Here is a 25,323-nt window from a genome sequence, read left to right as displayed (position 1 = left end):
TTCATACAAAGAATTAAAAACATTTGTCAGTATCAATTCAAACCTCTTTTTAAACTTAACTTAATTATGCATTTAAATTTAAATTTGCAATTCAATAGCAAATAGACTAAAATCAGCCATGTTTTTTGGAATTTTATTATTATAGTATGAAGAATGTAAAAGCAGAAGAGACACTCACTATGTTCACTTGCTAATACAAAAGATTCAGGAGTTCTTTCAGGTAGGGGAGGAGGTGAATCTTCACTAACGTCAACATCTATATTAAATACATAAAATTCAGACAAATTATGAACTTGTTAAAGAATATCAACTCATTAAAGAATGAATTTGTTATCTAAACAAAATAAAATTTTACTGACATTGTAAAAATCAATTCCTAATCTAAGAGAACCAGTTTTTAAAAATGCAAAAACAAACAAATCTTTACTACTTGACTCGTTATCAAGAATTATTGAAGCTTAATGAGCAAAGTGGAATGAACTCCATCACCACTGCACAGAGAAAATGACTCTCTTCTGACTTTCCTGACACCTTGCAGACATTATTCACTCTGCCCTCTGAATCTGAATACAATCCTCAGTAGAAAGCGAGGGACCTCTCCATTAGGCTGACGCTTGGAGTCCACAAAGGAAAGGTTTGGTCGTTGACAAAAGCCAGTATTTTACCAAGCTGGATTCAATTGCTTAACTCCGCTCCTGAATTCTGCCATACTACATACCATCATCTGTCCTGATTTTACTTTTTAAATCCCATTCATTTTTAAATTAACTATATCCTTTGGCCACATTTTATTTATTTGGGGGGTCATATTTTAAACAGTAATGACTAAAATAACAAATTTGAAGTGTTATTTTTCTAATATGCATAAACTATTAAATTTTTTTGAATGTTCATTTATTTAATGCCTAAAATCTTCTGAACAGATTTGCCAAGACCTACTCTGAGAATACTGAGCCCATATTAAAGCTTTTCACCTATAAAAAAAGATTCACTCTTGAAAAGATAATGCCCTAAGTGAGCCTCATCAGTCAGCATATGACCAATTATTAAAGGTGTATTAAATCTTTTGAGGTGTCACTGGAGGTAAAGACTATATGAGGATATAATTCCTTGTATGGACTCTAAAGTTAGGGAGGATGGGGTGAAGAAAGGGAAACATACGAATCCTATATTATTTTGTCTGGGCCCTGACAATTGTTCTCTTTAAAAAAACGAACAGTCTTGCCATGATACTTTGCTATTTAACCATATCTGATAGGCTGTGCATTAAAGAGACTGAAAATCAATAAAGCCTTTTCAGTTTTCAACTAGCATAAGCCAGGTATGACTACTCATGTCCTTCCTACATTATTTAGCTAAAGACCCAAGAAAATATAGCCTCTGGGTCCTGCTGAGAAAAGAATTCCAGTCCATGACTTTATGTGTCTATCACTAGTACTGGAACTCTCTCTTGCATATGAAGTTAAACCACTGAAGAACAATCCACCTTATCCAATGGTAATAACCAGAGCCATCACCATTCTTCCCCGTGCTCTTATGTTACAACAGCTCACAACTGAAGAGGCGGCTGTTGGAAGGAAGGGATGCATAATCTTGTATTGTGGTGCCAGTTCGATCAGGAAGGACAGTCCTGCTTAGTTTATATTAAATATCAGGTATCTTACAGAAACTCTATACTTCTTTTTCCCATGACAGTCTTTATTCTTAAAGACTTTTATTTTCTAACTGTGGCTCTTGCTTCTCAGCTCTGGTTTTCCTTGGAACTCTAGATTGCCTTTCCTATGTTATAAACTTCTGTTTTTAGAGGTTATCCAATCAAAGACTGGACATTTTACACAGGCTTTTGCAAATCATACACTGAATGGGGACTCAGTGTAGTCATGTTTGAGAAATCTATCCGGAGGCCTGAGTCAATATTAAAATCGGAATTCAGAGCCAGGAAGTTAACTTTTTTTTTTTTTTTTTTTTAAGGAAGTTAACTTAATGCAAAGGTTGTTTTAAGTATCAAAACAAAATTATTCTGTTTAACTCCCTAACAAGTTTTAAAACGAGCAAACAAAAACCTAATTCTTATGCCAGTGGTTCATCTAACAAAGTAAATAAACATTAAAATAGAATTGCTTGTAATCACAGAGCAGCACAGAGCACTTAAACAGGAAAATTTTTTCAGTTAATACCAAAATCATTTAGCATAGTTAGAATAGGGCAAAAAGAAACCAGAAATCACATTTACAGCTATCTTTGCTTTGACATACAAATAAAATGGAGAGAACAGAAGTGAGCTGGTTTACAGCAGGAAGACTTCAACTATCCTTACAAAGCATTTTGTATTTTAAAGAAATATTGTCACCACCAGAAGATTAGTCCCGTAGCAGTAACTTTCATGTATCCTTCCTGCCCTCACACCAAATTCTATTTCTACTAATGGTTTAGAGAAATAAATTTCCCAGGTACAAGATGCATGCCTGATATCCTACAAAAGCCCAAAATGAAAGTTTGTCAGCACATTTCCTTGTGTTAGTTACAACCTGGCTATTATTTTCCAAATTCTGAAGTGGAAGAAGAAAAAAGATATTAACAAATTTAAATTATAGCAAACTGGTAAAGTAGTATTTATTGTGGTAACCATTATCATACGACGATCCAAAAGACGATTGCCTGGGTGGCTCAGTCAGTTAAGTGTCTGACTCTTGATTTTAGCTTGGGTCCTGAGATTGAGCCTCCACTGGGCTCTGTGCTCAGGGTGGTTTGCTTCTCCCTCTCCCTTGGCTTTTCCCTTACCCCCTCCTCTCCCTCTCTCTTGAATTAAACACACACACACACACACACACACACAAAACAATCAAGACTACAGAAAATTCTGTAAATTTAAAAAACGACCTTGGATTCTCACCTACTCTATCAAATACATTCTCAAGATTAAAAAACACAGTATGTGTGAGTTGGGGAGAATAAAGGCATCACAGTACAGATAGTACTCATTAGGTCAGAAATAGAAAAAGAAAGTTATCTTTCAAGTTCACGGTACTTACACTGCCTGCACTTTGTAAATACCAGCCTATGTAGTGGACGACCAAAGTTCAATGACAAGTAAATGACCACTGATAATCAATCTACCAGTAACTGATTTCACATTTATTATATTTGCTCTCAACTTATGGCCTATTTAAGAAGGCAGCCAGAATTATCTCAGTAGATCAAAGATGAGTTCCAACAACAAATAATTCAACTTGGGAACCAAGTGCACATATTACCTTGAAAAGTTTTAAAAAGAGAGTCATTAATTAATAGTATCAATGACTTACATAAGGCGGATAGATATACCCTGTTCACTATTGACTGAATTAAATTTCCCATATTCTGCTGAGTAGTTGGAATTTTGCTTTTTGGTTACTCTCAAGAGCTAAAAGTAGCCTCATTTGCAAGAATTTTGTGAAGGGAATTTTTTTAAAGGTATTCTGTAGTTAAAACATAAAAAGATGATGAACTAAAGTCTGTGATAAACATAGATAAAATTAAATTGTTACTTTAAGCAATTCTATCTTCCCTAAATTATTTCTGATTTTCAGTCAGTTAAATCTTTTGACCTACATAAAATACTAAAACCTGTAGCACAGGAGGAAAAAAATTAAAGCACAAAAATTTTCAGTTACAACTGAAATACATGGGAAACACAAAACCTAGCAATGCAATTAATAACCAAATTAAGGTAACAAATAGAAGCTGACTTTTAAAAAATGAAATTTTGCTGTAGGTACTAGAGCAAAATATGGAATAAAACATAATTAATATAGAAGAATGCTTAACACAGTAACTGGCACACAGTAAAAATATTCAAGTGTTAGATACTGTTGTTATTACCTTTTTCAGCACCTGAATGTATTGTTCCTGCTATATCATGTCTAGCAATGGACATTGGCAATACTTTCCTTGTAGAAATGCTTTCAGTACTAGTGGCACCAGAAACTGTGGCACTTGCTGTTGAAATATTAGTTTTATTCTTGGTCACAGCACCATCAGAGTTCCTTTCATCTGAGTCCGAATCATCAGAGTGAAGAGGATTAGTAAAACTGAGGGGTGCTCTGAATAGAGGCGAACTGTTATGATGATCTGCAAGATCATGGGTTTCAACTGGTGTTGTGGGGCTTGGTGTTAGACTCACAGTTTTCATTGCTTGACATGGGATATCTGAAGGTTTGCCTTCAGATGAATCAGGCCTGGGGAGGGTATTTTCAGGTCCATGAAATGACCATGTTACATGTCCTTTCTCATCAAGAGGCAAGCGGTCTGGCCGTGGAGGTGTGCCTGAATTCTTCTGTGATTCTTCCGGTGGAGTAAGTGGAATTTTATTTGACTGTGTTGCACTGCAGTCTACACAAGAATTCTGAGAAACATCATCAACTTTTAGATCCCCTGAACTCAATTCCTGTAACTTAGAGATTTTATCACTTATACAAGGTGGAGTCGATTTAATTTTAATGGCATGTCCCCTATTCAAAAGTGTGTTCCCGTCAAAACTTTTTGGTCCCTCTTGGAGGGGGACTTTCTTAATCTCAAAACTTAAATTTCGCTCCAGTTTTTTATCCATCTGTTCAATAGTTGATTCATTTTTCCCCGGAAGTTCTGCTGACTTGTTGTAGTTTCTGTTGAGGTCTGTTGAATGTTGTTCTGATGAAACCATGTGCAACACTGGCTTTGGATGGTATCTGTCATTGTCCTGCCACACAGTTGTGACTGTTGGAAAAGCTGAAGGGGGAGAAGGTGTCAAGATGGGTGGTACTGGATGAGGTTCCGGTGGCTGAAGTATTTCTTCCTTGGCATCCCCTTCTACAAGGCAACTGAAAAACATTAAGAAAAGGGCATCATGAGAATGTTCATCCTTTTATGAATAAAGAATTGTAAACTGTCAAAATTTAATGTTTAATAAGGCAATACATGTACACTGTTTACAGCCCTTCAGCTTTCCAGGGACATCAACTTTTAACCTTCTTAAATAGCTGCTTCTAAGATTCACCTCCATTATTTAAAATATTTCAAAATGCACAAATTGTTATTTCTTGATCTACTTCAAGGCTCTCCATTGTCTTCCTACTATGTATCTTTTGTCTTCTCAATACTGTTATATTGTAACACTTAGCTAGTTCAATCTTATGACTATAGATATTATTCTCACCCAAGACAACATGATTTCCTATATTTTCTCATAGAACTTCTTGTTTTTCTCTAAAATTGCCTTGGGTTTCAGATGGCTTAGTTCTCTATATCATCAGTAACTCGGCCCTTCTTCAGACTTTCTTTTTTAAAAAAAAAAGATTCTATTCATTCATTCATTCATTCATTCATTCATGAGAGACACACAGAAGCAGAGACCTAGGCAGAGGGAGAAGCAGGCTCCCCACAAGGAGCCCATTATGGGACTTGATCCTGGGCCCCAGGATCATGCCCTGAGCCGAAGGCAGATGCTCCACTACTTAGCCACCCAGGCGTCTCTTCTTCAAACGTTCATACAGATTTGTGTACTTCCTCTCAATTGGTTAATCAAACAGACTAGATAATCATCAATACCACAGGTGTCCCTCTTAGATTCTTGGGCTTCCTACTCCAGTATGTACCAGTGACTACCTAGGCCACCACAGAACTAACATTCTCTCCTGTGTCAGACTCTCCAGTTTTCTAGGTCCCATCTTAACTTTCCCTAATTATATTCTTCTGTTGCTTCTTAAGAACTATACAGGAGACAGGGGCGCCTGGGTGGCTCAGTCAGTTAAGCATCTGCCTTTGGCACAGTCATGATCCCAGGGCCCTCCAATCGAGCCCCACATCAGGCCCTCGGCTCAGTGAGGAGTATGCTTATCCCTCTCCTTCTGCCCCTCCCCACCGCTGATCTTTTACCACTTTCTCTCTCAAATAAAAAAACAAAAAAGATTTTATTTATTTATTCACAAGAGACACAGAGAGAGAGAGAAAGACAAAAAGGCAGAGACCCAGGCAAAGGGAGAAGCAGGCTCCCTGCAGGGAGCCCGATGTGGGACTCCATCCCAGGTCTCCAGGATCACACCCTGGGCCAAAGGTGGTGCTAAACCGCTGAGCCACCGGGGCTGCCCAAAAAAACAAATTCTTAAAAAAAAAAAAAAAAAAAAAATCTGTATATAGGAGGCAAATTTCTTGAGGCTTTTGTATATTTGAATATTATATTTTCAAGTTACCGATTTTTTGAAAAGATAAGAATTCTAGATGAAAAATAATTTTCCTTCATAATTTTAAGTGGTTTTCATTTTTTTTTTTTGGATGGGGGGTAATCTCTATATCCAACGTGGGGCGGATCAAACTCATGACCCTGAGATCAAGAAGTCACATGCTCTTCCAACTGAGCCAGCCATGCACCCCTCCTTCACAATTTTATAATCTGATTCCTGCTCCTTTAAATGGGAACTGTTTTTTTTTTCTCTCTTTCTTAGAGCTTTTAGGTTCTTTCTGATTCTTGATGTCCTAAAATCTCATCATGGAACTTTCAAAATCCATTGTGATATAATTTTTTTTATCCATTATGTTGGCAATTTTCTTTTTAATTTATTTAACTTAATTTTTTTTTAAGATTTTACTATGTATTTGAGAGAAAGAGAGATTATGAGCAGGGGGGAGAGAGAAATAGATTCCCCACCAGGCAGGGAGCCCAATGCACACACACAAATACATACATACATACATACATATATATATATATATATATATATTAGAGAAAGTCAAAGTGTATATATATATATATATATATATATACACACATACTTGAAAAAAGCACATATATATGTATGTTACATATGGTATGTGCTATATATATATTTATATATATAAATTAAAGAAAGTCAAAGCATATATTTGAAAAAAGCATATATATATATATACATATATATACATACATACACACACACTACATACAGATTTTCCACTATAATGTCTAATACTCCTTTTTTTTTTTTTTTTTACTATTCTGATGTAAAAAAAATTCCACTGATAGACATATGACTTGGGTAATTCTTACTGCAAGTATTGGTTTTAATCTGATCTCTTTGGAAGAAGGCTTATTTTTCCCTTCTTAAAAACAAAGCAAAATATTCAGGACCTACCACATAGTAATAAGCGTTGTACCAGTGTCAGAAGAAGACAGAACAATGAATACAACAGTTTGGAGAAATAGTGAAAAATAAGGCTATAAAAGTAGATTGAAGCTGTACTCTGAAGGCCCATCATTTCAACACAAAGACATGAACTTTATAATAAAAAATTTTACATTTCTTTGATCAAGTCTTAAAACAAGTGACTATAATTTTTTTTCAAATTGATGTTTTATTTAAAAACCAGAAATTACTTTTCTTACAATAATTTAGGCTAAATTGCATATGGGGTGGAAAGAGTATGGAAATTAAGGAAATGGAAACCAAAAAATTAGAACCTAACACTTAAAACACAAAAACCTTTACTATTCTACTTTTTTCTAGGGAGGTAATAGCATATGATAACAAAAAGCATTACTGGACTGAAAGATAAGAGATTTGTGTTCTCAGCTGAACTTTGCTAGCCTATGCAGGTCAATTCTTCTGGAAAGCAGCTATGTTAATATCCCTGTAATCAAAATCACGGTAAAAATCAATGAGTTTGTGACATCACTTATCACTGTGACATATCACTATCTATAGAATAGACAACAAAAAAGGAAGATGAGAAAACATACATAGTAGATGTTAAAAGAATGCAAATGATTACTTTTTTTAAACCAAAACAGTAGTATATCCTATATTGCTTAAACTTGGGAGTTAAGAACAATGTTCTACTTATGTTTATCCTTTATTTCTTGGTTTTATTAAATATTGTGACTGTTTATCAATAACTTTTAAAATTATGCCAGGGATCAAAAGTATTTCTAACAGTAAAAAGAAACCAACACAAGAATCAGAGAATTACAGTAAGGATGCATAACTTTGCATTTTGCCAAAATTGTATTTTGCCAAAATCTTCCCTTATTTATCTTAAAGGGTGCTAATTAGGAATAATTCAATTAGAACTTAAAAGTTTTAATTAGTCACATAGATCAATTTTGTCCTTTGTAATTTCCTTTATCCCTTCTAGGATATCCCCCTCCTATAAAAGTTTGCCAAATATTATATTTTGTTTTAATAATTTGACTTTCTTAATTATCTGAAGCTTGCTTTGATATTTGATATAAGGATCTAAATATATTCTTCTTCAGATGGTTACTAACATTATATTCTGACTTAATAAATAAATAACCCTTTTCTTTCTCTCCCTATTTGGTATGTATTAATTCCTAACAGGATCTATTCCCTAGCTGTTTATTCAACTCCATTAACTGGCAATGAAGTTAAATAAATAAAAAAGAAAATTGCCAACGTAATGGATTAAAAAAATTACATGAAAATGGATTTTAAAGTTCCATGATGAGATTGTAGAACATCAAGAATCAGAAAGAACCTAAAAGCTTATACCACTGACAGACTATTTTATTATCACTAATAAACTATTTTAAATATTATAGTTTTAAAAGAGTTGGTGTGGGCAGCCCCGGTGGCGCAGCGGTTTAACGCCGCCTGCAGCCCAGGGCATGATCCTGGAGTCCCATGATTGAGTCCCACGTCAGGCTCTCTGCATGGAGCCTGCTTCTCCCTCTGCCTGTGTCTCTGCCTCTCTCTCTCTCTGCATCTCTATGAATAAATAAATAAAATAAAAGAGTTGGTCCTCACTTAACACTATTTTCATCCCAAGTTTTGATATTTCTGTCTCTTTACTCATCCAAATGAACTTTCACATTGTATTGTCAAGTTCAGAAAAGATTCCTTTAGTATTCTGATGAAAATTACATGAAATCTGAAAATAAATGGTATTTTATATATCATTGATAAAACTAAATTACATTTAACTTTTCCAACCAAGAACACTTTTTTTCAATAATACAAATGAGTATATTTCTACCTAAGGTTCTACTTTCTTTTTTTTTTTTTTAATTTTTTTTTTATTTATTTATGATAGTCATACAGAGAGAGAGAGAGAGAGAGGCAGAGACACAGGCAGAGGGAGAAGCAGGCTCCATGCACCGGGAGCCCGATGTGGGATTCGATCCCGGGTCTCCAGGATCGCGCCCTGGGCCAAAGGCAGGCGCCAAACCACTGCGCCACCCAGGGATCCCAGGTTCTACTTTCTATATAAGGTTATTTCCAGGGATTTAATATTCTGAAAGGCAACTTTTCTAATCATTTCTCTTCTTATTTGGCTGGTCTATAGGACCATTTTCTACTGTTACACTATCACTTTGCCCCTTTCTTAAAAATTAACCACTTTAAAGCAATATATTTGGGTTTAATATAATTGATTTTTTAAAAATCAACAAAAGGAAAATAACATTTCAAAAAAGAACCAAGATTTCTTTTATAAACATAAAAACAGTGGAGTAGAATAATAACTGTCGTGTGAGATATGGATTTCTCCCATCACCTCATTTCTACTTGCCATTTTTCTAGAGTCCTTGGTCACCAAAATCCTACCAGATTCTTTGCTAGATGAGAACTCCCCAAATGAGGTAACTTCAAAAGCCTCCAAGTGAGCAGATCTTAACTCCTTGTTTTGACCCCACAAATACCCTCATCTATTCAGGATATGCTATGAGCCATCGATGTCTGCAAGTCCAGTTCATTCTCCCAGGGAACCTTTAAAGAAGTTGATATTCCTGTATTTCTGCCAGATATGAAACACCTTTATGACTTATAGAATGCTATGGTTTCCTGGTTTTACTTTATCCCTTGGTGGTTTTCTTTTTTTACAGCTTTCTTTTTTGGTCTGTTCCTCACAAATTATGGTGCTTATCAGGGTTCCCTCCTTAGAACTTTGTTAAATGTCCAGAATCTGAAAGACTTTATTCCTGCCCAAGTCTTCTATATACCAAACCCTCAATAAGTCTTTACCTCCAGCCTACATATCAAAATGTCTGAAACAGAACTACATTCCGGGGATCCCTGGGTGGCTCAGCAGTTTGGCGCCTGCCTTCGGCCCAGGGCGTGATCCTGGAGTCCCAGGATAGAGTCCCACATCAGGCTCCCCTGCATGGAGCCTGCTTCTCCCTCTGCCTACGTCTCTGCCTCTGTGTGTGTGTGTGTGTGTGTGTGTGTGTGTGTGTGTCTCATGAATAAATAAAATCTTAAAAAAAAAAAAGAAGTACATTCCATCTTCCTTCCAATACCATTCCTACTTAACACTGTCTGAATTGAGAGGCGTTAGGTAAAAATATCCAGTATACTGTCACTGTCTCTAGTATTACTATAGCACATACCCATTTGTATCTCTGCAGTAAATTTGTTGACAATTTATAGGACCTAACAAGGTATACTTCCAGAGTGCTGGTGTTAGTGAAAAAACATCAAGAACTGTATTAGTTTAACAAAACATGTAATGAAAATGGAAAATGAAATCTGCTATTCAAAATCTGCAATAAGAGTACTGTATAAACCAGTCTGTATAAACCAGAATTATATGACTGATTAAATCTAATACAATCTCTAGATCTTTCTCCAAAAATATGTACTGAAAACAACCAATTCATGTATTTGCTTACCACAGCCATACTGAAAAACAATGTGTACCATTTTTACTTTTTTATCAATCACAGGGCTGTCATGATTTTATTTTTAGTTAATTTACAGTAGTTGTAAAACTCATCTCAACCAGAACTCACAGAGTATGCTTTGTGGAACGTAATGAAATTCTGCCATTTAACTCTATTGCATGATAAAAAAGATGACCTCAGAATGTAATATAAAATCACAGAAACATAAAAATATGAGCACATATCCCTAAATAAAATCCTGTCTTAAACTGAATGAACATTTTTCTGTTAATATTCATTTGCTACTTTATTATCTTTTTGTTTATTAAAGAATAAGAAGATTCAAATTTTCAAAAAGGCAGATGAGAAAGACTTAAAATTCAGAACATTCTATTCATTTTTTTCTCTTCAAAATTAGGTAGATACTACCACTATTTGTTGTTGGAAATACATGACCATGTACAACACAAACATCAATGTACACTCTGAGAACCTCTACACTGGCTCAATCTCAAAAACCAGATTAAAACATATTAGGGTAGCAAAAATATTTCTTGATTTATTACCTTTATATTTAGAGCCAGTACAGTTTCTTTTAGAGTCCCACAAACTCATATGTGGAACAAAGAAGTTAGAGAACTAAAACCTTAAAGATTTTAACTGGATAGCTTCCATAGAAGGCTAAAATCCCAATTTCAGAATAGATACCAAAGTGTAAATCAAACAAGAAACTTCTGGGAAGTTTTGTTAGTGCATAGTTAACATCCCGAGCATTTAAATGCTGACACGCAAACCCATCTTTGGGTTTCTTAGAGAAGCACACAAAAGTATTCCAGAGACTATAGTAGCTATCATATCTTGCCTTAGTTATCAAAGAAAATTGGAGGCTTTTCTTTTATAAAGAGGAATAATCTCATTAAGGTATAGCATCTCAAGGAGAAGGCTGAACCCCATTCAACTTTAGACAATTTGTATCACACGTTTAAGGGAAAAAAATAATTGGTGAATCATATATAAAATAAGTCCTACTTTGATGTAAGGCCAATCAATCCCTTTGGGCAGATTTTTGCTCAAGACAAGACCCTGTGTAAATCATTCTAATAGTTTATTATTACAGATGTTCTACTGTGCCTCCTTTTAAAAATAATTCAATTAACACCATTTTAATTCCACATTCTAATGGAAAAATTAACATGTAATGGAACTCTAACACGTGCCAAGTCCTATATGCAGTATTTTCACATAGTTTATTTCATTTCATCCATAGAACAATACGTAAACAAACAAAAAACCCAAAACCAACCGTCAAATAAGTGAAGTGACTTAATCACAACCTCAAAGCATTTAGCCTTTCAGCTAAATGGCTGAAAAAAACTTGAAACTGAAACTTTCTGATTGTATCTATATTCTTTCTATACCACCATATAACTGACCTAGCAGCTACCCTAAGAGAAAAAAGAAATTAAGAAAGGAGCACAAGAATAGGGATCCCTGGGTGGCGCAGCGGTTTGGCGCCTGCCTTTGGCCCGGGGCACGATCCTGGAGACCCGGGATCGAATCCCACGTCGGGCTCCCGGTGCATGGAGCCTGCTTCTCCCTCTGCCTATGTCTCTGCCCCTCTCTCTCTCTCTCTCTCTCTTTCTGTGTGACTATCATAAATAAAAATTAAAAAAAAAAAAAAAAGAAAGAAAGGAGCACAAGAATATATCTTGACTTTATTATAAATGAGCTTGATATAAAAGTAATAAAGTGCTGAAACTCATTTTTGCTAGTAATGTTATTAATTTCTTCAATGTGCATACAATTTTTGACAATCAAATATTACTTTAGTCATTATGCAAAAATTGAATCTTTAGAATATTTAAAATTTTAATTGTACCACATACCAAAATATGAGCTATTGTCAGTTCAGTTACGTTCACTATTCTGGTACAGTATATTACTGAGATTTTACCATAAGTGAAACAGAATTCTTAGTATACCAGTAACAAATTAGTTGCATTCGCATGCTATTCCCTAAACAAAAGAATGATAAAAGTTACAAAAATAACTTGGAAATATTCAGGTTTTGTTTTAATTAACAGTGAGTAAAATAAAAATAACCTTTCAAAGAAACTGTGACGTACAATACCTGCGGGTCCTTGGTGGTTTTGGAGGAGGAGAATCTTGTTTATCAGGATCTATGGAGCTGACCATATTTTCAGTGTTAATTTCATTCTGCTGAGGAGGGAAAAATGTTTCATTAAAGTTAGAAGAAAAATAATTTTTCATGTTTCACATAAACTGTTTCTAGGCTTTTGAATTTTTAAAATAATGCCAATTGTCCCAAATAACAAAATGGGTTTTATATTCTCTATATTTTAGGCTGAAAGGGCCAATGAGAGAGCTTAATATCAAAAAATAGTCTAGGGCACCTGGCTGGCTCAGTCAAAAGAACATGTGACTCTTGATCTCAGAGTCATGAGTTTGAGGCCCCCATTGGGTGTAGAGATTACTAAAAATAAATAAATAAATCAACTTAAACCCAGTCTATTTCCAGTTACTGAACATTCAATTGTGCACATGGCATTTCAACACATTTCAAATGCTACTGTAAAGAAACAGATTTCCCAAGAAAATAAAGATAAAAGAAGATACAGCTTTATTTCAGGCATTACTACCAGCAGAATCTTAACATGTACAGGGAAGAAAAAAAGCCAATAAAATAAGGCTTATATCTTTTAATTTTCCCAATCTTTTCTGGGATTCCTATTGCTATCTTGTACTTTTAAACAGGTTCCAGATCTCATTTTAATCATTCTTTGCCCTACCCTTTATCACCATGGAGTGCCCTGCTCTATTAGCATATATAGCCCTTATATCACTCCCTAGCCAAATAAGCCTCCAAAAGGCAGAGAGCCCATCTAGGCATATCTTTGTTCTTGCTGGTCTCAAGGGCCAGTAATATTAACATTGATGTTTCTAGAGTCATTACAGTTATAAGAATCTTAGGTTGTTGGGGCGCCTGGATGGCTCAGTTGGTTAGGCATTTGCCTTCAGCTCAGGTCATGATCCCAGAGTCCTGGGATTGAGCCCCACATCGGGATCCCTACTCAGTGGGAAGTCTGCTTCTCAGCACTTGATGGGATGAGCACTGGGTGTTATTCTATATGTTGGCAAATTGAACACCAATAAAAATAAATTTATTAAAAAATTAAAAAAAATAAATCTAGTTTGCCTGAAAAAAAAAAAAGACAAAAAACAATGTGTTAGAGAAGATGTGGAGAAAAGGAAACCATCATGCACTGTTGGTGGGAATGTAAACTAAGTGCAGCAATATGGAAACAATGTGGAGGTTCCTCAAAAAATTCAAAACAAAACAAAACAAGACAAAACACTACCATACGATCCAAGAATCCCATTTCTGGGTATTTATCCAAAGGAAGTGAAAACACAAACTCAAAAAGATATATGCACCACCATGTTCACTGCAACCTTATTTACAAGAGCCAAGACATGAAAGCCACCCAAATGTCCATTGATGAAAGAACTGATAAGCAAAATGTGACATATACACACAAAGGAAATCTTCCCATTTGCAACAACATGGATGGACGTTGAAGGCATTATACTAAGTGAAACAAGTCAGAAAGAGAAAGACAAATACCATATGATCTCAATCATATGTGGAATCTAAAAACAAATAAACAAAAAACTAAATCATGGATATAAAGAACAGACTGGTGCTTGCCAAAGATGGGGGGGTGGGAGGTGATTGAAATGGGTAAAGGGGGTCAAACAATGCAAATGTCCAGTTATAAAATTAAAAAGTCATGGGATAAAATGTGCAGCATGGTGACTATACCTAATAATACTGTAAGACATATTTCAAAGTTCATTAAGAGAGTAAATCCTGAAAGTTCTCATAATAAGAAGAAAAAATTGTACCAATTTGTGGTAATGGATGTTAACTAGACTGTGATGATCATTTCACAACATACACAAATATCAAATCACTATGCTGTACCTGAAACCAATATAATATATGTTAATTATACCTCAATAAAAAATAAAATAAAAATTTTCTATACATTTGAAAAATATAATGGTTAGAGTATTTTTCACTTGTATATACCAAGGAAATGGTAGTCTAAAATATCTACATTTCTGAAGTATAGAAACTTTAATTTTGAAACTAGTCTTGCATTTTTAAAAACAACAAATATTTGCTTAAAGGATTAAAAAAAAAAAACTATTTAGCTTTCTGAAGCATCAACTGAATGTCAATTTAAATAACATTATACAAAATAATATATAAAGCATTCTATCCTATATTATAGGATATTTGGCTACATTCAGCACAGATTATAACAGGTTTTAATTAAACTAAAGGGAAAAAGACAGGTGCCTGGGTGGCTCAATTGATTAAATGTCTGCCTTCAGCTCTGGTCATGAGCTCGGGGTCCCCCATCAGGCTTCCTGTTCAGCAAGGAGCCTGCTTCTCCCTCTGCCCCTGCTCATGTTCTCTCTCTCTCATAAAGAAATAAACCTTTAAAAGAAATAAACTACAGGGAAAAAGAGATAGCAACATGTAAGGCCTATGTTAATATAGGAAATAAAAAAGAGGTCACATGTATTAATCTTAAAAATCAGCAATAATCACTTGGCTACTAAAGGAACTACTACTACAGCTACTTAGCTAACGCTAAACTCATGGGTCAATATTAGATTATTTTAAGATACTGAGATCAGCATTGGGTAACAAGAAATTGTTACCACTTACAAAACCAAAAAATTTCAAATAGTCTGGAAAAATGCCAAAAACAATGTGAAGTTAGGAAGGGGGGAAAAGGTTATACATTTTACAACTTATTTCTTCATTTTACTTTAATTATTGAGGCTAAGTTGATTTATCATGTGATGCCTATCTTAGTTTCAGGGATAAAAATGTAAAGAAATTTTACCAAAAAAATAGCCCAATTTCTTCAAGGACAAGATGATTACATAAAGACAGCAAATAAAAGAACTAGTTACAAAACAGAGACAGAAATGAGAACTCTATGAGAATAAAGTATTTGTCAGGTCAAAAGTGTAAATGTCCAATAAGATCTTTTAAGGCTAAAATGACATTGAACTAATCACATGCCAAAAAGGGACTTCATTGTAGCACTATAATTCTAATTAAAAAGCCTGTACAAAATTAACTACAAAACTTTATATCATCATGATCAAGAACAAAATTTAATTCATGTAGAATCAACTTAAAATTACTTACTTGAGGGATAGAAGAAAAGATGGAACAGTGCAGTTAATTTTCTTAAAAGCAATTTATACTTGAAACAGTAATGATTTCTGACGTAAGACCTATCTGAATATTATTTAACTTGTACTAGTCATTAAATATCCATGACAATAGAGATATTCAAACAGGAAGAAGGAAAGGGGTTAACAAAATTGAGGTTAAACAAAAATAACAACTGTCATGGCTATTCTCCTGTTAGATAAAACACAGATGACAGTTAAAAAGCTAAATATTAAATCTTGGTAAAACGTAAAAGTTTTCAGGGTGCCTGGCTGTCTCAGTTGATAGAGGATGGGACTCTTGATCTTGGGGTTAAGTTTGAGTTCCATGTTGGCTGTAGAAATTACTCTAAAAAAATAAAATCTTAAAAAACAAAAAAGAAAGAAAAGTTTTCTAAAATTAATAGACCGAGAATACCTACCACTCCATCAGCAAGTTTCTGAGCTCCGTGAATTTCATATAGTTGTAGCTGTTTTTCAAACAGCTGGGCGATAGCTCTATGAACAAGCTCATACTGCTCCTATTAGGGAGATGACATGATAAACAAGGAATAATAAACAAAGGAAAAGACATTTGGAAAAAAAAAAATCACAAGAAGGCATTTATAAAACTACAGTTTATAAAATGAAACAAAAAAACTATACCTTAGTTTGCACCGCAGAATGCCTTTGTGTTCTCATTTCTTGTATTAAATTAAATACATTAAATTCCTCTGGTATTTTCTAAAACAAAGAATTTAATGCATCAACTCTTTTTCACATAGACCTTTAACTTTTCATACAGACCTTAAATTACATGCTGGATGACCAAAAACATTTATTGAGCACTACCTAACATCCATTAGACACTACTGCTAGCATAGTGAATACAAAGCTAATCTTAACCCTCAGCAGTCAAGCTAGTGAGATATGTGAACAAATAAATATCCAGCCAAGATATAATTGAAGTACACTGGGAATAAAGATGCTGTGACTAACTCTAGTTGGTGTGTGGAGTGAAAAGTGAAGGAAATATACATAAGCACAGCAAATTAAATGTATAATGTATTTGGGGAATTAAGCTCAATGTGGATATAGCCTAAAACTGAAAGAAGGAGAGGTATTTAAGGAGGAAAGAAGATAAGGGTACTTGGGATCAGACTGTAAACATAATAAGAGAACTCCTTCTATAGGCCACTGATTTCCTGGGCTGGCTACATAAGGACCAGCTAAGAAAATTGGTAAAAATACAGATTCGTCAGCTACGTCTCTGGAGACTGAAACATCCTCAAGAATTCTTTGGTACACCTGTAATTAGAACTACTACGATAGGTAACACAGACATTGAGCAGATTTGATACTTGGTCCGCTTTTGCAGCAGAGGAAGAGGACAGTCTGAAAAGGGGAAAAAACTGGTAAAAGTTTACTGAAGAAGTCTAAAAAAAGATACAAAGTTAAAAATTATTCCCAGGTTTAGTGCTTGAGAGTCTTAATATACATCAAGAGATTTTTACATCAAGTCCTAACCTAAGACAAAGATTATAGATATGTTAAGCCAAATGCAATCAAATGAGGACTATGTTCAAAATACACAACTTCTGAAATGTCTAGATGTTTATTTTGCTTACTATTTAAATGCCTTTTTCCATCCCAATTTTAATCTTTGACTTTTATGTTAAAATGGGTTAGGAGCCTGGTTAAATTTTGTTAAAATTTAAAATTTTTTAATTTTTAATTTGAGTATCAGAAGATGATTACAACTTTTGAGGAATACAAAAATAAAATTTAACCGCAGAGGGCTTTTGAAGAAAATTTAAAATTTAACTATTCTCTCACAAAATTGAAAAATATTAAGAAGGCGGGGGGTGTGGGAGAGAAAGAACAAAGGGAGGAAAGAAGGGGAAAAAAATCCTATTTTATTAATCCTATTTTGCACATGATAAAGATGGACATATTTACAGAACATACTCTAAAATTATAAAGGTGTCTACCTGGCTGGCTCAGAGTAGAGTATATAACTCTTGATCTCGGGGTTGTGAGTTCAAGCCCCATGTTGGCCATAGTGTTTACTTTAAAAAAATAATTTTTAAAAAGCTATGAGGAGGGGATCCCTGGGTGGCTCAGTGGTTTGGCGCCTGCCTTTGGCCCAGGGCGCGATCCTGGAGTCCCAGGATCGAGTCCCGCATTGGGCTCCGGGCATGGAGCCTGCTTCTCCCTCTGCCTGTGTCTCTGCCTCTGTCTCTCTCTCTGTGTCTATCATAAATAAATAAATAAATCTTAAAAAAAAAAAAAAAAAGCTATGAGGAATTAAAAACTTCTCCCTAAAGCACAGAATATGAATAGTATAGAACTAGCAAAAGAAGCAAATCTACATACACTGAGAAACATTTTTCAAATCTGTAATGAGGGCTGTTTTATTCACCTTTATATCTTTCACAGTACTGAACACAATGTCTTGGAAATAGTAGTGGTGGTAACAACAGTAACCCCACAGTTGTAATGAAAACTCTGAACTGAGCACTTGCTACAAGACACACACAGTTCTAAAGAACTTTACAAAGGTCAATTTATTTCTTATGAATTATTAATATTATCCCCATTTTTTGGTTGAAAAATTGAGGCAGAACGAAATTAAGTAATTTGACCAAAATCCCACAGCCAATAAATGATTAAATTTTAACCTGGGCAGTTTGGGTCCAGACTCAGCATCCTTAACCACTATAATACAATGTTTGCATTTAGGCATAAATACTTATTGAATTGACTACATTTATATCTAGAATATATGTAAAAGGTAAGGAGGATTCTGTATTGGAAAAGTGAACCCAGACTTTACATTCTTAGTGTAGGTATCAATTCACATAAAACAAATTGTGGTAACATGTTTACTTTGCTGCCTCATGCATTATCTCAAGTAGTATATATCATTTATACTTTTTTCCAGTTCTACTACCTTTTTTCTTACATAGTAAAGCTACTTCTAAAAAAGTAACATGTAAAATGAAACACATGCTATAATTTATTGCAATTAGCCATTAAGATGGAAAATAATAGATCAATTGGATATAATGCTATATAAAAATTATTCTTACCCCAGCTTTTAGTAAATTCCATGTATAATCTATGGCACAGATGGCACCTGTTCTTCCACAGCCTGCACTATAAAGTTTGAAAGAACAATTTGATTTTTGTCATAAAAGAACTATAAAATAGATGAACATGTTAATTTTCAGAAGCAAAAAAAAAAAATCACTTAAGAAATTTGACAACATTCTCTTTTAGTAAACAAATTGTAATTTAGAGTGTGTACACAGCAAACATCTTTAAGATAAGTATGTATATCTCGTTTTTATTTAATTTAGGGAACTTCCAAGATTCAAAGGAAACCTAAGTGATTCACAGATTATTTAAGAGTTTTAACTTTGGAAGTCTAATTCTACCTCAGAAAATCTTGTCTAGCCAACTTAGTTAACTTGCAGAGAGGAATTTATTTTATGTCCAAAATGGCTCTGGTGCTTAGAGTAGAGAAGAAACAATACATAATTTCAATTTGCAAAAGGTAGAGAAAACATGAGCAATACCACAAGCCCTAGAAACTGGTTTGAACACTAGCAGTGATTTCACCAGAGCAACAAAGATGTGTGATGCACTCTCATTTCCTAAAGAACCAACAGAACTTGGAGAATGTAAAGTGAAATTCTGCAGGTTTCTTATTTTAAAACATGACAAAAGTACTTTAGAGCAACTGCTTCTCAACTGGAGGCAGTCAGGAGACATGTACCTCAGGATTGAGAATCACTCTGAGTAATTAAAGACATTACTGTCTTCACCAGAATAATTTTCATTTTTTTATTTTTTTTTCAGAATAATTTTTAGATAGAAAAAAAAGTTGGGTAGCATTTTAATGCATATCTTGAAACCTTTAGAAATAGCAGTAGTTTGTCAAACATGTCATCTAACAATTCCTGATAAATTACATCTATCAGCAATTGAATATGATTTTTAAGAAGCTCTTTAAAAATATAAGTAATATTTATTTTTAACTATTGATACATTTTTCAATTCCTTCCATCAAAACATTTTCAGAATTCTGAGTTAAGAGTTACTCTGGGTCAAATGACATATATTTAAAAACTTGATGGTTAAAGTGTGACTTTACTAAGACTTACACAACCAGACTGATGAAACACAATGCAAAATTCAGAAACAGAATTGAGTATATGTAAGTATTACAAAATGGTGGATTCTCCCATGAAAGAGGGAAGATCAGACCGGTTCAATGAATGATACAGGGAAGTAAGGCTAACCAGAGCAAAAGCTGGATTCTTACCTCATAACTTAATCATAAAAATTCCAGATGGATTAAAAATGTTTACAAAAAACCTATAAAAATGCTTAAAAGGAGTTTATATGTACTACTGTTATAAAAGGACTTTCTAAGCATCTCAATGGACAGAAAGCATACATGAAGATTTACAACTCTGACTACATAACAAATTAAAACTTATGTGTGGCAAAAGATAGGCAGAGTAAAAGCTATTTAAAAACTATGCTACTTGGGATCCCTGGGTGGTGCAGCGGTTTAGCGCCTGCCTTTGGCCCAGGGCGCGATCCTGGAGACCCAGGATCGAATCCCACATCAGGCTCCGGTGCATGGAGCCTGCTTCTCCCTCCGCCTGTGTCTCTGCCTCTCTCTCTCTCTCTATCATAAATAAATAAAAAAAATTAAAAAAAAAAAAAAAACTATGCTACTTAAAAAAGAAAAAAGAAAAAAAAAAAGTGCTACTGGGATCCCTGAGTGGCTCAGTGGTTGAGTGCCTGCCTTTGGCCCGGGGTGTGATCCTGGGATCGAGTCCCGCATCGGGCTCCCTCCGTGGAGTCTGCTTCTCTTTCTGCCTGTGTCTCTGCCTCTCTGTGTCTCTCATGAATAAATAAATAAAGTCTTAAAAAAAAATGCTACTTCACATGACTAAAAGTGTACAACCTCAATATATATATATATAAACAATTTATAACATGATTATTAAGAGATGAATGACTGCTATAAAATAATTGGTAAAGTATAAAAACAAGCAATTCACAAAAGAATATAAACCATCAAGAAAAAAACAAAACAAAACTCTTGCCTGTCATGCAGGCATTAAATCAAACAAACAAAAAGATAACAGTATTGAGGAGAGTATGGGAAAATGGGCACCCCATAAACTAATTATAATTAGCATTAGCTTTATGGATAACAAAATTTAAAGTATGTACTAAAAGCATGAAAAAGTTCATGTTCTTTCACTTAGAAATCCCATTTGCATATATATCCCTTTTTTAAGTTATGGTTTTATTTTCTTCTTAAATTTATATTCAATTAATTAACATATAATGTATTATTAGTTTCAAAGGTAGAGGTCAGTGATTCATCAGTCTTATATAATACCCAGTGTGTATATATCTATCCTAATGAAGTAATTACAGATGTGCTCAAAAATTTCATGACGAACACCTGCCACTTAGACATTTAAACTATTCTTTAAGATAGATGAAAAAGAATGGAGGAGGGATAGTAAATACCAAAGAATGGGGAAGTTAAATATAAAGTATAGGGCAGTCATAATTCATTGTAGAAAGAATAGTTACATGATTTGGAAAAATGTACATGATTATTTTACATGGGGAAACATTCTTTAAAAATACTATACACAGGGATCCCTGGGTGGCACAGCGGTTTGGTGCCTGCCTTTGGCCCAGGGCACAATCCTGGAGACCCGGGATCGAATCCCACGTCGGGCTCCCCGTGCATGGAGCCTGTTTCTCCCTCTGCCTGTGTCTTTGCCCCTCCCTCCCTCTCTCTCGCTCTCTGTGTGACTATCATAAATAAATAAAAATTAAAAAAAAAAAAAATACTATACACATACTGAAAAGACATATACTGAAGTTTTTAAATGATCACCTCTACTAGAATTGTGAGCAATTTCCTTCCTTTTATGTAGGTATTTTCTAACTCACTACAGTTAACATACTATTTTATAGTTGTTTAAAAATATTAAATGGTCTATTTAATTTTTTAAAGGAAAACTCTCCTATCAAATTGGATTTATGATCTACATATACTGACTGGGCAACATTGATAGAACAAATGATTCTGACTAACTTGTGAAGAAAAGTCAAAGCAATTTCTATAATTAGATTTTTCTTCTTAAACAGTCACCTATTTAATTAAATGGTCAACTAACCACTGAATTAACTGAAGAAAAATACTTTTTTAATTAACCAAGTTGTTAACTGACCCCCACATGCCCATAGCAAATCACCCTTCTGGCCCATAAATAAAAAGCAGCCTTTTCAACTACTAATAGTTTTTCTTATCCAATAGGTCTGACTGTAATGCTTATCATTGGTGTTCTGTCTCCACTAAAAAAATCTTTGAACTATTTAAGTAACCAGTAAATTTCTGAGTCTGAGAAATTTCATTTACCTTTTATAGCAAATGTGAATGCAGATACAAGTCACTTAGAGAAAGAAACAGCAGTTTTATGAAGTACTGTGTTTCCAAGTCTTTTAGAAGAATCTAATGTAAATTAAAAATTAAGAGAAGAAAAACTGCCTCAGAATTCAGATAGCTTTTACTATTTGGTAACCCCATATAATGACTTATCTCACTTGGTAATTCCAAAAATTAGGTTTCAAAATACCATACATCACCCATATTACAATGCCACTTATATTCCAAAGTACTTAAATATTTGGAAAATTCTTTTTACCTGCAATGAATACAAATAGGCACATCTTCATGCTCTTGATATTTCCTCATTAAGCTTATCATATCCAGAATAGAATCAAATGATGTGGGAACATCATGGTCTGGCCAATTCACATAATGAAACTGATATAGCCTACGAGATTCCTTCAAGAATAACAGAAATTCAGCAATTATGAAAAGACACTACAAATTGTAAAACCTACAGAAAAGCACATCTCACTTTACTATCATTTCTAAGATATTTATGTGGTATTTAACACTGCCTCAAAAAAATAAATGATAACTACATTTACTGACTCTCATATACTAAGTATTGATCTAAGGGTTTCAAATATAACAATTTATTTATTTTCCATGTGATGCTATGAGGAAGGTACTGTTAATACTATCCACGTTTTATAAGTAAGTAAATTGAGACAGAAAGATGAAATAACTTGCCTGATGCTTCACAGTAAGTAACAAATGTGGGATCTGAACCCAGGCACTCTTACCTCCAAAGCATGCACTTTAACCCTTATATTTTGCATATTCTTTAATTAATCCACAGTAAATGCATGAGCAGTACATCATAAGCACTGTTTGAGTCTACAGTAATTAGAAGACTATTAGAATAATAACTCAACTGAAAAAGAAAATTAGAAACAAACGTGTCCAACCCCAACCCATTTCTTTATTTTATATCAGTGGTTCTCAAAGTATGGAGTGCTGGAACTATGTCTACTTAGAAACAGGAAAGTAGGAGGTGTAGTATGTTTACAAATGTAATAGTTGGGCAAGACTGATGCACTTGATGGCCATGATTAATTGTTCAAAATGGTTTAAAATCTTAAAATAATCAAAATATAGAGACTGAGGAAGAAACCAATAGCATTCTCTAACGTCCATCAGATTTTGATTTCTTCCTAGAAAATTATCATTTTATATAGATCTGAAAAACTAAAATCAAGGGCCTCAAGTGAAAATAATATATAATCTAAATGAAGACTTCGCTTTGATGGTGGTTCGTTTCTAAAAAGTTGTAAACTAGCAAAAGTGAGTAGTAATTCTGTAAACAATGTAATAATCTGCTTAATGTAATAGAGGAAAACTATTTGTAGCAAAGATCCCAATATTCCAAATATAGTAAATTTAATTTAGGAAAATTGTTTTAAGGTAAAATATATATTACTTTATCTAATTTGATAAGCTTAAATTAAAGCTCAAAATACTAAGTAAAACATTGCACCCTGATTTTCTTCTTATTTTACATAAAGGAAATTAACAAATTTCCTTAACTATGCAAGATAAGACAGGCTACAATTTATATATCTTCTCTTTAAAAATTATCCTTAGAAACCATCTCTAAATGGAAAAACTTACATTTTGAAATTCAAGTAAGAGTGTCCTAATGAAGTAGTCTGTTCTTGCTTGTTCAGCTTCCTAAAGGAAAACATTGTAAGTCAGTATGAACACTGAAACAAAAACATAAACACAAGGAAACAAACAATAACCTTGTATTTAAAGTCCACAGTATAAAATTAATCGTTAAAATCCCAGGTATACCTCATAATTACAAAAACAACCATTCTAGGGCACCTGGGTGGCTCAGTCAGTTAAGCATTGGACTCTTGATTTTGGCTCAGGATGGTGAGATCAAGATCCAAAACAGGCTCCACAATGGGCATGGAGGAACCTGCTTAAGATTCTCTCTTCCTCTGCCCACCCAGCAGCACCTCTCCACCGCTCTCCCCGCTCAAAGTAAAACTACACTAAAAACCATCAAACCATTCTAAAAGTCACTAAGTTTTACTTAAAGTTAAAAACAAAACAAAACCCAGAAGTGGCTGTTAACCAATTACTTAACTAGGAGTCCATCACCAATAAAATATTTGCAAATTTATAACTTCCCCAGAATTCTGTTACAGAAATAATACAAAAAATATATAATAGTACAAAAAACCTACTACCATCTTCAACTATTTTTTTCCTAACCTAACAGTCAACTTTCAGTTAACTGAATACCAACTTGGGAAGGAAGAAGATGCACTCATAAAATTCTAAATTATTATTTTGGTTGATGACAATATAACCACTTTAAAAGTCTCTTATTATCATTTGTCAAAGTATTAGAATGAAGCCATTATATTGGTTTGTCCCTTAGGAAACTGTTCTTTCTGCTTTGTAGTTAAAACCACAGATAATCTAGGACACCGACTGTCAAGAACAGGGTAACCTGTTTTTTAATAAAAAGAAGATTCAATATTATTCCTGCTTTAATTTTTTAAATCACAGTAGTTCATTTTGAACTTTTCGAATAACATTAAAGGGGATGTTTATGTTTTTACTTTTTTTTTTTAATGTTTTTACTTTCAACAAAAAAAGGAGTATGGATGAAAACACCATTCCAAAACTTAACTTCTTTTTATTTTGAAGTTTTTTAAGTCTTTATTTATTCATGAGAGACAGAGACAGAGACAGAGAGGCAGAGACACAGGCAAAGGGAGAAGCAGGCTCCACGAAGGGAGCCAGACATGGCACTCAATCCCAGGTCTCCAGGATCAAGCCCTGGCCAAAGGCGGCGCTAAACCACTGAGCCACCCAGGCTGTCCTTTATTTTATTTTCTTAAGTAATCTCTACACCCAGTGTGCGACCCAAACTTAAAACCCTAAGATCAAGAGTCATACGTTCTACTGACTGAACAAGTCAGGGATACCTAGGCTTAAC

The 25,323-nt window shown here is 34.2% G+C and overlaps 1 protein-coding gene across 4 annotated transcripts in view; it reads right to left on the bottom strand.

Moving 5' to 3' along the window:
- Positions 1-25,323, bottom strand: part of PTPN12 (protein tyrosine phosphatase non-receptor type 12) — an 85,450-nt gene that overhangs the window by 5,435 nt on the left and 54,692 nt on the right. For 3 of the 4 annotated variants that reach the window (XM_041774144.1, XM_041774148.1, XM_041774146.1), the window contains exons 7-14: positions 23,979-24,038; positions 22,621-22,763; positions 18,961-19,027; positions 16,535-16,612; positions 16,312-16,410; positions 12,741-12,829; positions 3,862-4,838; positions 179-256 (exon numbers count right to left, since the gene is read on the bottom strand). In XM_041774144.1, coding sequence (XP_041630078.1) covers positions 179-256; positions 3,862-4,838; positions 12,741-12,829; positions 16,312-16,410; positions 16,535-16,612; positions 18,961-19,027; positions 22,621-22,763; positions 23,979-24,038 — 1,591 coding nt within the window. The remainder of the gene's footprint in view (positions 1-178; positions 257-3,861; positions 4,839-12,740; positions 12,830-16,311; positions 16,411-16,534; positions 16,613-18,960; positions 19,028-22,620; positions 22,764-23,978; positions 24,039-25,323) is intronic. The other variant, XM_041774145.1, reaches the window with a different exon arrangement.

The sequence above is a fragment of the Vulpes lagopus genome, chromosome 11 (genome assembly GCF_018345385.1).
Source record: "Vulpes lagopus strain Blue_001 chromosome 11, ASM1834538v1, whole genome shotgun sequence".
NCBI classification, from domain to species: Eukaryota; Metazoa; Chordata; class Mammalia; order Carnivora; family Canidae; genus Vulpes; species Vulpes lagopus.
This window is presented reverse-complemented; position numbering and strand designations above follow the sequence as displayed.